At 34.9% G+C, this 12836-nt stretch overlaps 1 protein-coding gene across 2 annotated transcripts in view; it reads right to left on the bottom strand.

Annotated features, from left to right (window-relative positions):
• The window catches only part of HIVEP1 (human immunodeficiency virus type I enhancer binding protein 1), a 166584-nt gene that overhangs the window by 70591 nt on the left and 83157 nt on the right, over positions 1-12836 (bottom strand). For both annotated transcript variants that reach the window (XM_025384158.1, XM_025384157.1), the window contains one exon: positions 5451-5504. In XM_025384158.1, coding sequence (XP_025239943.1) covers positions 5451-5504 — 54 coding nt within the window. The remainder of the gene's footprint in view (positions 1-5450; positions 5505-12836) is intronic.

The raw sequence follows: 12836 nt of genomic DNA, 5'->3' as shown, positions 1-12836 counted from the left end.
CAAATCTAGCAGTGATTAAGATCAAACATCATGACCACGTTGGTTTAAAGACATGTAAGTCACTTTTAAACATCAGAATGAAAGAATGAAGGACATAGTAAGATCATCTTTACATAGAAAGAAAACGTGATAAAAATAAAAATCAATTTATGATTTTTTAAAAATAATTTCAACAAATAAAAAATAGAAGATAACACCTTTAAGCAATTAAAAAATATACAGAATCTCTTCCCACAAAAAAAGATAGCGAACATTTTAATGGCGAAAAATTAGAAGCATTTTCTTTACAATCAGGAACAAGTCTAAGAGACCAGTTTTACTGGAGCCGACTGAGCAAGATAAAAAAAATAAAGAAACAATGATTTCAAAATTAAGAAACACACTTTCATTATTCCCAGTTGATATGACAAGAAAATCTGAAAACACCAGCAATTTTCATAATGAATGAGAATCCAGCCAAATAGCTGGATATAAAATAAATATTCAAAAATATATTGCATTTTTATTTGCCAGGAGCTAGAAAACAATTTTACAAAAGAAAAAATTATTAAAATGAGGAAAACACTAAATTCTAAGAAATAGAGCAAAAAAAATTAAAGATTCATATGGAGAAAAATGATAAAACACTAAAGAAAACACAAGTATCAGAAATACACAATCTTTTTTGAATAGGAGGCCTGAAAACTCTGAATTCAATCAAATTTGAATTCAATCAAATTTGAATTCAGTTTGCCCCGAATTCAATCAAACCCAAACAAAATTCCAACAAGCTTTTTAAAAACCTGACTGTAAAATTCAAATAGATGAGCAAAGAACTATAGGCAAAACAGTTCTGCAGGCAAATAACACAAGGAATCTGCCGTACTGTATACAGTGTATACTGGTTACTGCACACTGTATATCAAGACAATAAAGTGGTAAATAATTAACATATTGTGATATTAAAACATGGGCACACAAATTCATAGAACAGAACAGAGAGCTAAGAAACAAACCAACACAAAAATGAAAAATTAACATGAAACAGTAAAAAGAAAACATACTAAAGTTTCAGGGACATTTAACAATATTAGCAATGGTTATCCACTTGAGAAAAAAAAGAAGCTTCAATCCTAACTTACACTACAATAAAAAACTAAGTATATTTTTTTAAAAAAACAAACTCCAGACGGCTTTTTAATCTGAAATGTGGAAGTCTTTTAGAAGAAAATATAGAAAAATATATATACTCTTAAGACCTTGTGGTAGAGAATAATTTAAGACAAATAAAAATACAAAAAAATGAATCACAAAAGCAAGAAATTAATAGGTTGACAATATTAAAATCAAGAGCTTCCATTCGCTTTAGTGAATAGAAGGCACTTTAAACAAAGTAAAAAATAAATCTGAAAAATAAAGCACATAAAATGAATAAAGATAGTTATTCAAAATATATTAAGAAAAAGGCAACTCAATTTTTACAAAAGGGAAAAGTGATACTAGCAAGCATTTCAGTAAGGGGGAATACAAATGAAGACATGTTTGACATTCTTAAATTAAATAAGCAGGAGGCCATTTGCCTGAGGCTGTCTCCTTACCTTGAGTTATGACCTAACAAACTGCAACCTAATTTAGTGTGCACACAAACAGAAACCTAATTTAGAGTATTTTTTTGTAACAAATCGCTACTTTGCAGGCAGTCAACTGATCAGATCATGCCCAAATACAGCAAACACTTCATCACGCCCTATCCAAAGAAGGCAGATGCCTAGTTGCAGCCAAACAGGTGACTTCTCACTTTGCTTCCGTGTTCAGCCTATACAAGCTTGCTGCTCACACCGCTCAGCAGAGCTCTCTGAACCTCTTCTGCTTCTGAATGATGCCTGATTCATGAATAATTCTTTGTTTAAATAAAATCCGTTAAACTTTTGTGTCTTAAGTTTTTCTTTTAACATTAGTAATCAGGGAAACAAAAACCAAAGCAGAATAAAAGAGTATTTAACATCTATTCAATTAGAAGAAGAATAAAAGACTAAAAATACCTTGCACTTGATAGTACAAAATCAATTCTTGGACACTGATGGTGGGAATGCAAAAAGATTCCCCCAAAAAACTCTGGAAAACAACATAGCATCATTTTGCAGAGCTGAGCATCCACATTCCCCATATATGCTCTAGAAAACTCACACATAGGCACCAGGATACAAAAATATTCATACCTGCATTGTTTATGAGAGCAAAAAAGGTGGAAATAACTTAAATCTATCAACAGAAGAATGGGCCAACAATTTCATACAGTGCAATATTATTACAATAATGAAAAGTAACAGCTATGTGCAACAGCATGGGTGAACCTTAGTAACAACGTTAAGTGAAAAAAGCTGCAGAAGACTATGTACAATTATCGTTTCATTTAAAAGTTCAAATTCAGGCACAACTAGAAAATATATTGTTTGGAGATACATATTTATATGACATAATTGCTTTTTAAAAGGACTGAAATGAGTAACACAAAACTAAGGACAGTAAAACCTCTACAAAAGAGACAATGGGATGAATTGCCCATCAGCATGTGGGTGGATACAATGGTACTGGTAACATTTCCATTCTTAAATTGGGTGTGAGAATCAAAGACTACCATGTCTTTCTTATGCTTTGTAATTTAATATGCTACATATATTACATATTAATGTATATGTGTCAAACATTATAAGATAAAAACTTAAAACAGAGTATTAAAATTAAAGCTTGAGAAAGCCATAAAAGCTCTCCTAATCGATCTATTTATTTCTTCTCAGTTAATTTTATTCATATTCCATTACCACATCTGTGACAGTCACTATTTCATTTAAATCCCACTCAATAATTTTAAAAATAGTGTCAAGCACAATGCGTGTTATGAATCTGGAGATAGCACTGTAAGGAAAAACATAATGACATTATGGAGACTTGTGTGAATGTTGCATCCTTGTATCTACCCCCAAATTGATTAAAATAAAAATAAATCAAATTAAAGTCATCTGATTTTCATTCAAAAGAGAAAAAGAATAAAATAAGTACATTAACATAATTCAGTGCATTTCTTTATTCTATTGGTGTATGATAGGCAAAGTCAGTTTCTTTATTTCCATATTATAGTAAACAGATTTAATCCTCCTTAAATTATTAAAATACAGGAGGAAATGTCTTTTTTAATCTATTAATGAGGAAGTTGCTTTTAAGAGCCTACTACTATGCTAGATGCTTCTGAAAATAAATTAGTTACTTGTCCTAATAATTACAAAAAAGAGAGAAAGGGAGAAAGAGCCTTGAATAAGTTAAAGACCACAGAACCTTCAATGGAGACAAAGCATTAGAACTACAAGCGGTGTTTAAAAATAATTTTTTTAAAAAGCCAATGTGGCTAAACTTACAGGGGGAAAAAACCCAAAGTACATCAGAAAAACAATGAAAAAGAGATCTATCATAGATGACTTACCATAATCTAAAACGAATGACTATATTTTAAAGCATATTCTTTGATGAAAGAAATGAATATCCTTTAAAATAAAATAGGTAACAGCAAGAAAAGGTTTGAAAAATCTCAACACCACTGTTACTCAGACTTTTCATGTTGTTAAAGAGAAACTGATATTATTTCTTACTTATATTTGAAAGGGAAAACTATTTTATTTTTAATTTCTGTATAAAAATGAAAGCCAAGTAGTAATTCTATGCAGTGAACTGCACAGAACAATGCTCACTTGGTATTCATCCTAGCTCTTAAATAAGTGTAGCCTGCCAACTGTAGCCCAATCCATTATTCTGAACCTCATTATCCAATTTCTCTTTCTAGAACCTTTGTTTCATTTCCTCCTTCCTATCAGGCATTTAGTTCACTGCTCTGAAAACTCTTGCCAAAGAAGTAACAAGGAAAAGGAAGACAAGCTCACATTTACTTTGCTAATTGAAGCAGCTCTAAACCATGACTAGATGTAAAAAAAATAAAAATTAAAAAAAAAGGCTGGCTATAGACAAAACTTTAAAAGTACAGCCTCTTACAACCCGAGTGCCTTAAACGCCCAGTCAGCCCTTCAAAGGGACAACGTGGCCATGGAGACATCTGTACTCTTTCTATCCTTGCTTTTCTGCAAGAACGTCATTAGAGGGTCAGAACTACATGGCCCTTCCAGAGTGTCCATGGAAGGAGTGTGGGGTGAGGAGAAGGAAGACATGAGGGGTGCTACACAGTACCCCATAAATGTAAGACCAACCCCAAACCATCTTGGAGGCTTCACAGGCTGGTCCAAGAGATGGAGAACTGGCATGGCAAGAAATTATTTCCCCTACAGACACCTACTCAGTAGTCTAACTAGATTTAAAAGCTATTTTTTGTAAAAAGGTTTTCAATTGGAATCCTATTTAGCTAAATTACTCTGTCAAAATAGTCGGCTGTAACTCCAAGATATAAACAAGGCAAAATAAATAATAAATCATGGAATACAAATGTCATAAAGAAAACTTAATTCTCCCACAATATTAAAAGCACATAATCAATTCTGCTCATTAACAGATAGTGTTTAAACACTATGCACCTCGCTATGTGACCATCCCTACGTGATCTTCTGCATCACATCTATTTTCTTATATTACTTGGAAAGATAATCAGTGTTTTCTATGGTGAAAACCAATTTTTTCAAGTTTTTAATTTTAATATAAAATTATACACATTGTAACTAGTGAAATAATACAAAGGCATATAAATGAGTGGGTCATCTTCCCTTGCTCCTCTTCCCACTATTATACACAGTTCTGTGTATAAATCCTTTCCAACATTGTCCAATCTCATAGAAGCCTCTGTGTGTGTATGTACACATATATACACATAGATAGTTGTACACACACTTGACTTTGTTAGTTTTCACCAAAAAATAAGATATTTTACATGCTACATTGCAATGTTGTTTTTCTTATTTGATAAGTCATCACCATCAACTAAAGTAATTAACATTTTTTCAAAGCTGCATGATATCCCAAAATATGAGTATACTACAAATTATTCAACTATTCTTCCACTGACTGGTATTCAGGCTGTTTTAGTTGTCTTAGGTTTTTGTCACTACAAAAACAAAAACTGCATCACACGAATACACACATGAACACACATGCATGGACACAGCCAACTGTGTTCCTTATATTGGCACTTTCACTGCTACAGGACAGTCTCACAAACAGGACTTTCAACAGAGTTGCAATCACCTTTCACACTTCTACCAGTCATACATTAATATGTGGGAAACAAAGAATGCGCTATGTGGTCAAAATGTTTCATAAAGCAAAGTCCACAAAATGTTAAGTATCAATAATTTCAAGGGGATTTCTAATTTTGTGATATGTCTATATTGATTTATTTCATAAGGCTATATTTATGAGGTATATGTATAGGCATCACTGCAAGAATAAAGTTTACATTCAAGCTGATTTTAATTTACCTTTTTTTGAAACTTCTGCCCCATTAAGTTCTTTTTGTGCTTCTTCAATTTTGTCTAAGAAAAACAGAGAAAAATTTATAAATCAATTTACCTGAGATAAATAAGAATACAGTAAAACAAACACACTACTTTTAAACAGTGTCGGATATACAGTAATAAATATGTGTTGAATAAATTATGATACAGACGTGTATAAACTGTTGAAGGATATATTCCCTTTAAAATTTATAATTTTAATAATTTCTTAGTCACAAGGACTATTTCCAATTAAAAAATGTTTTCATAATGCAAATAATTAGTGCACTTTAGATACTGAACTACAGCTTTAAAAGTTTAGTCATCTAATAAAAGTATCTAAAAATAATACTATCTTTACATTCAAAGTAGCTAATAGGGATTTTAGAGATATGACAAATGCCTACTAGCTTAGAAACGACCAGATTGAGCAAAGCTAAGACCTAAGGCAGAAGACAGAAAAGGATGGAAAAACAGAGGCGAGGATGAGCTGAAATGTGGCATGGCAGGAAGTGTCTATCCCTTGCTGGCAGCACAGAGCTGACAGCATCTATGAAGTATGAGGGCAGAGTACTGCATTAAAGAGGTACTATATACAACTGACTGCAGAACTGCTACACATGTGCACAGTTTTGTCAGACAGATGTAACCCAGGAGCAATAACTAAGAGAGCTGGGAGCAGCGCCTCGCTCCTGCTGTTCTTTGACCTGGGGCTCTGGGCACAACTGGATTTTCTAAATATGTGCATGTTCTATTTCAACAATAATTAATTTAAATTTTATAAGGATATACATACTTCATGCCATGGGCAGTAATCGATTCCAAATTTAACACACTGGTCTAGGTACTTATTAAAATGGTAAAAGGAACAAATTCCCAGGGTACTATATTGTACTGAACTGAAGACAACACTGATAATTATGTAACATTCCAGATATCCCAAATGTGTAAGCACAATTTAGATAAATGCATCAGCCTCAGAAATTGTCTCCAATGCTGACCCTACCACTGCTCACTGGCCATGGAAGATGTAACCTCCAATATGGTATCCTACCCAAATAAATAAAAGGCAGACACCGCACACCATGGGCCCTTCAAACTCCGATCTACCTGCCTCTCTCCCTATCTTGCCAGAAAGGCCAGGAAATTCAGAGAACCTTCTATTTACAGATGAAACGTCCTTCGATTGCATATTGATCCAACCTGCCAAGGCAAAGTGGGAGAAAAGAACGAAGGAAGCAAGCTAGTTTGAAATATGAGACATTACATCTCAACAATAGTCAAAAAAAACTAAATTTTCATCCTGATAAATGTTTCGCCCACAGCAATGTCTTATTTGCTTCCTGCGAATTATCAGATCCAGAATATAATTTGAGAGTAGTACAGGCAATTTTTGGAATAAGACAATTTTTCTGATTTACAAACTTAAAGTTACTGTTCATGAAACGATGAGCAAAGTTGAAAACAGTCCTGGAAAAAAACACACGTTAAACACAGAAACTGGATCCTGCGTTCAGTGGTAGTTTTGCTCCAAAGAGAAAAATATGGAATGCTTGCATGAAATCTATATTAACACAGTGTAAGTAACAAAAGGATAAGGCCCACTTTTAAAAAATGAAATACATGAATTACCTGTAGATTTTCAAACTATAAATAATAGACAAATCACATAATATATAGTACTTGAAAAACACGTAAAAGGACTTTTATTACCAAAGCACTATTATTTCTATGCCAGTAATTCACCCAAACTTAAGAATCATAAATAATATGTATGTATTATATATTCACAGTAGTAACAACTGTGCTTAATAGTTTATGTGCACATAATTGTGCATTATATAATAAAAACTCTTCTTAATAGAATCAGTTGTGGCTTAAAGCAACAAAAACTCATGATTAACAAATACTTACAGAATAGCTGTTATTAAGTAATTGAAGGTTGGCCACTTTCTGTTTGCACTTCAACATAACAAAACTTTTTTTTTTTTTTTTTTTTGAGACAGAGTCTCGCTCTGTCGCCCAGGCTGGAGTGCAGTGGCGGATCTCGGCTCACTGCAAGCTCCACCTCCTGGGTTTACGCCATTCTCCTGCCTCAGCCTCCCGAGTAGCTGGGACTACAGGCGCCCGCCACCTCGCCTGGCTAAGTTTTTGTATTTTTTAGTAGAGACGGGGTTTCACCGTGTCAGCCAGGATGGTCTCGATCTCCTGACCTCGTGATCCGCCCGTCTCGGCCTCCCAAAGTGCTGGGATTACAGGCTTGAGCCACCGCGCCCGGCCCAACATAACAAAACTCTTACAAAAATAACCAGTTTATATTTGCTTACAAAATACTAGCCTCCATTTTTAAAATTTTCCATCAAGTTACCTGTTATCTTGATAATAACAGTATATAAATTCAGACTACTAATTTAGGACATCTACTACAATAAATATAATAAGTACCTCCTCAAATGCTTCTACCTATAGCTCCAGATCAACAGGTAAACAATCTCCAATTAGCTTGTAACAGCCATTATAAAAGCTTTTGCTTTGGGCAAGTTTTATTAAAATTCCTGTTTATATTTAGTGTGTTTTTATAATTCTCCTGGTAAATATGATGTGTTTTAAAAAAGACTCCAAAATTACAAAGAAAGCAGTCATTTACTACACGCTCTTAATTGATTCATACAAGACAGTTTACTGATATGTAAAGCGTTACTTATATTTTTTCACCATGACAGAGAAAAAATATAGTTTTACGTTTCAACTAATATCATACATGCATACATATTACGCATACATGTAATTCACTATTAAAAATGAAAAATCCTGCTCCTTTCACAACTACATTAATTTCAGGGCTCCCTGCTAGACTGTAAATCTACAGCTTTAAGTTCATCAATGTAAGAGGCAGTTTTTAACACATCCATTTTGCCAAACCTTTACCAAGGGTAACACTTGCCAGCAATCACATCTCTCACCGTAAGTCTTGATTAGGGGGAGGGGAGCAAAGGGAAAAAAATGGTACCTTAGATTCTGAGACATCCCCCAACATGCCCTCCCCACCATCACTGGGATCTGGGTTAACGATTTCACAAAGAACTACACATTGAGAAATAAACAATAGTTTCTCTGTTGCTGTTACCTAAAAACAAAAGTAGATATACAGACAAAAAGAATACTCATACCTGAAGTCAATAATATGCATTCTTACTATAATGAGTTATTACTGTATTTAAATTAACATGTAATGTTAATTCATCAATTTTTACATTAAATATACTTGGAGGAGCCATAACTTGGAAAAAAGATCCCAGCAAACACATGAATGGATCCGTAATCTCTAAGATCCAGAAAGGCCAGTGGCTAAAACAGCAATAGGCTAGAAGAGAAGTAACTAATAGTATAGACTACATTTTTGTTCTGCAACTACTAAAAATGTATACATTTTTAAAGTTTTTCTTTCTTCTTTAAAACACAGAAACTGTTAATGATAAAGGCTATAAGAACTATCTTGTATGACACCTTAAATTAAAAATTTTGTGTAAGAAAGTGATTCCAAAAATATCTCATTTTCATCATTCCCAAATAATCATAAAAGAAGTCTCTTTATTAGCGAAACATAATCTGAAACCGCTGAACAAAAGGAAAAAGTCCTAGAGCCCTTAAGAAATAATAATCTTTCTTTAGGGGTTCTAGAAGAAGACTGAATTAAAAACAAATCACTTCTAAAAATTAAACAACCTTCAAATGAGGATTTATAGTAACCCCTTGCTCTCTGACCATTCTTCAGTCTATGCTAAAGTGTGTGTGGGGAGGGTCTTCCTCAGCATCTCAGAAGCCTGACTCTCATTCCCCAAGAGCCTTGGGTTCTAATGCATCACAGGTTGGAGGTCCAGCCCACTAAGTTGTTAGGATTTGGTTCCATGAATGCTGTGTTTTTACTGTATTGAACACCTGCTCTGTGTCAGGTCTAATGTGAAGAGTTACAGGGACAAAGGCTCTCCCACAGAGGGGCTCCTACTTTAGTGTATCCTAACTATGATTTTAATATCAATTCGATGGTAAATAAGGCTCAAACTCCCCTGTGTGGTTAACGAGGTTCTTTGTGATCTAGTTACCTCTTTGCCCTTTGCCACTTCCGTTCTCTCTTCAAGATCAGGCACAGTGAAGTCCAGGCTCAACCAGACCCTAGGACTTAACAGCCACTCTGTCCTCTTCCCTGAAGGCGCCTCCCACACAGTCTCTTCTCTGCGGGGCATCCTTTCAAGATGGGGCTTCTCTGGGCAAACTTCCCTAACACCCTTGTCCAGAGCCCATCACCGTCTCCTCTGTACCACCAGTGAACGTCGTGCACAGAACCCTGTTTCTCTAGAGCTGCCTAGCTCATGATCGTTAGTAATAATGGCAATTAGATGGAGCTGAGTGGTTTACTGATCATATAAACACTGACAAGACAATAACCTGCCAAGTGACACAGAATCTGCATTCTGGAAAGAAAAAGAGAAAAAAGCACCTACACACAAACTGAAAACTGGCACTGGGTGGTTTCACTTAAGAATCTACCATTTTATCATCTTTAACATTATAAATGATGTCAACATTTGGGAAGCTGTATCAGTACACTGAAAGCACTCGAGTCAACTATTACTCCCTTAGATCTGTAAGAGATTTAAGTCATGTCTCACCTACTTCTATCAGCTCATCCTTCTCTCATGCTGTTCTGCTGAGCACCATATAGCCTTTGCACTAGCACCCGTGCATCCTCCCTCTTCATTTAGCCTTCAAAACCCACACTGGTAACATTTTATGAAGTAAATCCTAATGAACTGTAAAAGGCACCTCTGTTTACTGAAAGAGGTACCATCTGATTGAAAAAAGATCACCATATGTAACTGTACTATTTTTACTACTGAATAAAACATAATTCCTACTTCCTCTCATTATATGCCAGTGCAAGTGCCTTACTCTTACTGTGAACTGTGCTATTTCAATAGCACTAAATAAATGACAATGGCATAAAATTAAAATTGTATCCAGCACACACAATCATTTATACGTGCTCTTGTACGTGAAGATTATTCCTAGTCTTCACTACTAAGTAAACTGAGTAAACCCACCTTTACAATCAACCCATTTTAACCTACAAGTTTTACATCTCAAATACTTCTGGACTTACCTGTCTTTGAGGAAGACGACACGTTGTTATAATGCTGAAAATCACAGTCTAGACTAGCAGTATTTCAAACAAAAACACTGCCTGCAGTAAGTGAAAAAGAAATCAAAGACTCAACTTTGTGCTAATGAATTTGAAAATTGTGATGAACTAGTAAAATCCTAGAAAAACCTACAACTATCCAAACTGATCCAGAATGAGGAAAGCTTGACCAGAATAACCAGCACTGATAAAGCTGAGAACGTTGCCACAGCATTACACAGAATTTGCTTTTTAAAAAGGTTCCAGGCCCAAGAATTTTATTACCAACTTCTTTCCAATTTTAAAGAATAAAGCCTGTCCTAAACTGCTCCGGAGCCCAGGGTAACACAGAAGGCATACTACATCATTGTATACAGCTGGCACGCTTCAGATACCAAACCCAGCCAAAGGGGCAGAAAAACCAACACCACATATGAACACAGCTTTAACAATCTATATCAAGATGCACATTCACAGAAAAGAGGAAGCAAAGCTATTTCAATATTCAGAAGCAACATATTATCATTTGTCACAGCAATAGGACAAGGAAGGGGAGTAAAGATAAGTTAAATACTGTCCCAAATGTACTTGATTAAATCGTATCTATCTTTAATGTTCCAAAAAACCCTCAGTATTACATAGAGAAGGATATTCTTCATCATAGTAATCAAGTGTTATCCTAACAAATATCCTGAGCAAAGAAACCAGCCAATAGCCATGTTGTCTGTCCCCCTGAGCTCTGGCAGGGAGCCTTCCCTGACATCTCCCCGAAACTCCTAGAGTCTGTTTGCTTGCTTTCCACATTAAACTGTATCTTACTCAACATAGTGCATAGGTGCGAGGGTCACTAGACCCTTGACACATAGTTGTCTAATAAATTAATTGCTATTGTGACATTACTACAGCATTTTTGTTAATAATAACGTGGCAGGAATTCTATATACAAAGCAGTATGGAGTTGGTTAAACAAATACTTAAATATTTCTATACAGGAGAATATTGTTTAGCCAATAAATGTATTTTTTACAAAATATTCATTGATGGAAAATGCTCAACATATATTATGTTAAAAAGACACAATTCTAAACATTTTGTGCCATGAAGATGAATGTGTAGAAATGTACAGACACACACACACACTTGACAGACATATACATTCATATGTCTACAAAGAAGGCCCAACTGGATATCTGAGGGTAGTACATTAACAGACAGTTTTCATTTTACCGTTTGTATCCTCTCCAATTACTAAAGTACCTATAATGAATAAATATCTTAATATATATGAACTGTATTATTTAAATTCAATAAAACCTAACAATGTGCTCAATTACTTTTTTTAAAAAATGTTGGCTATAGATTCTAAATTGCAAAGGTCCAATCATACGGAAAACTACAGAATAACTCCTAAAACATGGGAACATTCATATACAGAGTGCGTTGCGCTCAGCATATATTCATTAGCTCCTGTGCGCCAGCACTAAGGATACTCGAAGATAAACAACCCTGCATGCAGGAACTTAGGGAAGTAAATAAGCAATTCTGAGGCATGCAGTAATGGTGTGACTATATCCAAAGAGTAAAGGGCACTCAGGTAGCGGGGCATTAGGGTTTGGAAAGGCAAAGAGGCAAGTTCACTGAGAACTCCAAGCAGTTGAATACACGAATCTAGAGAGAGCAGAGTCTAGCAGTAAAGAGTTCGGGAGCCACTTTCTTACATAACTCGTAGTTAAAACCATAGCCTAGAGTTGGTAGAAGCAAAAATAGGGCTTTCTATGAAAAAATTTGACCACAGGTATCAAGATCTTCGAAAACCCTATCTTTTAATAGAGTAATTCGGCCTATACTGAGACTATGAAAAAAAGTAAACGAAATGCTACCTACCAGAGTGCTTCTCATGATAGACAAAAACTGAATAAGCAACAGCACCTGGGATATAGAAGGTGCTCAATGAATGTTTGTTGAATGAATGAATATTTAAGAAATGGTTACATATAATTATGGTACCTGCATATGACAGAATATAACAGAGCCATGATACTGCAGGTTTCTAGAAGAACATGCTGAATCAGATACTCCAGGAATGACACCCCAGACTGTAGACATTTGTTTAAGCTTTGACAAGTGGTTCTGTTGGGTTAATTACTCTCCAATTAAGGCAGAATGGGAGGTAGTTCCAACTTTTAAGGAGC

Source organism: Theropithecus gelada, chromosome 4, assembly GCF_003255815.1.
Source record: "Theropithecus gelada isolate Dixy chromosome 4, Tgel_1.0, whole genome shotgun sequence".
NCBI lineage: Eukaryota > Metazoa > Chordata > Mammalia > Primates > Cercopithecidae > Theropithecus > Theropithecus gelada.
Note: the sequence above shows the minus strand (reverse complement) of the source record. Positions and strands in the feature narration are given on the sequence as shown.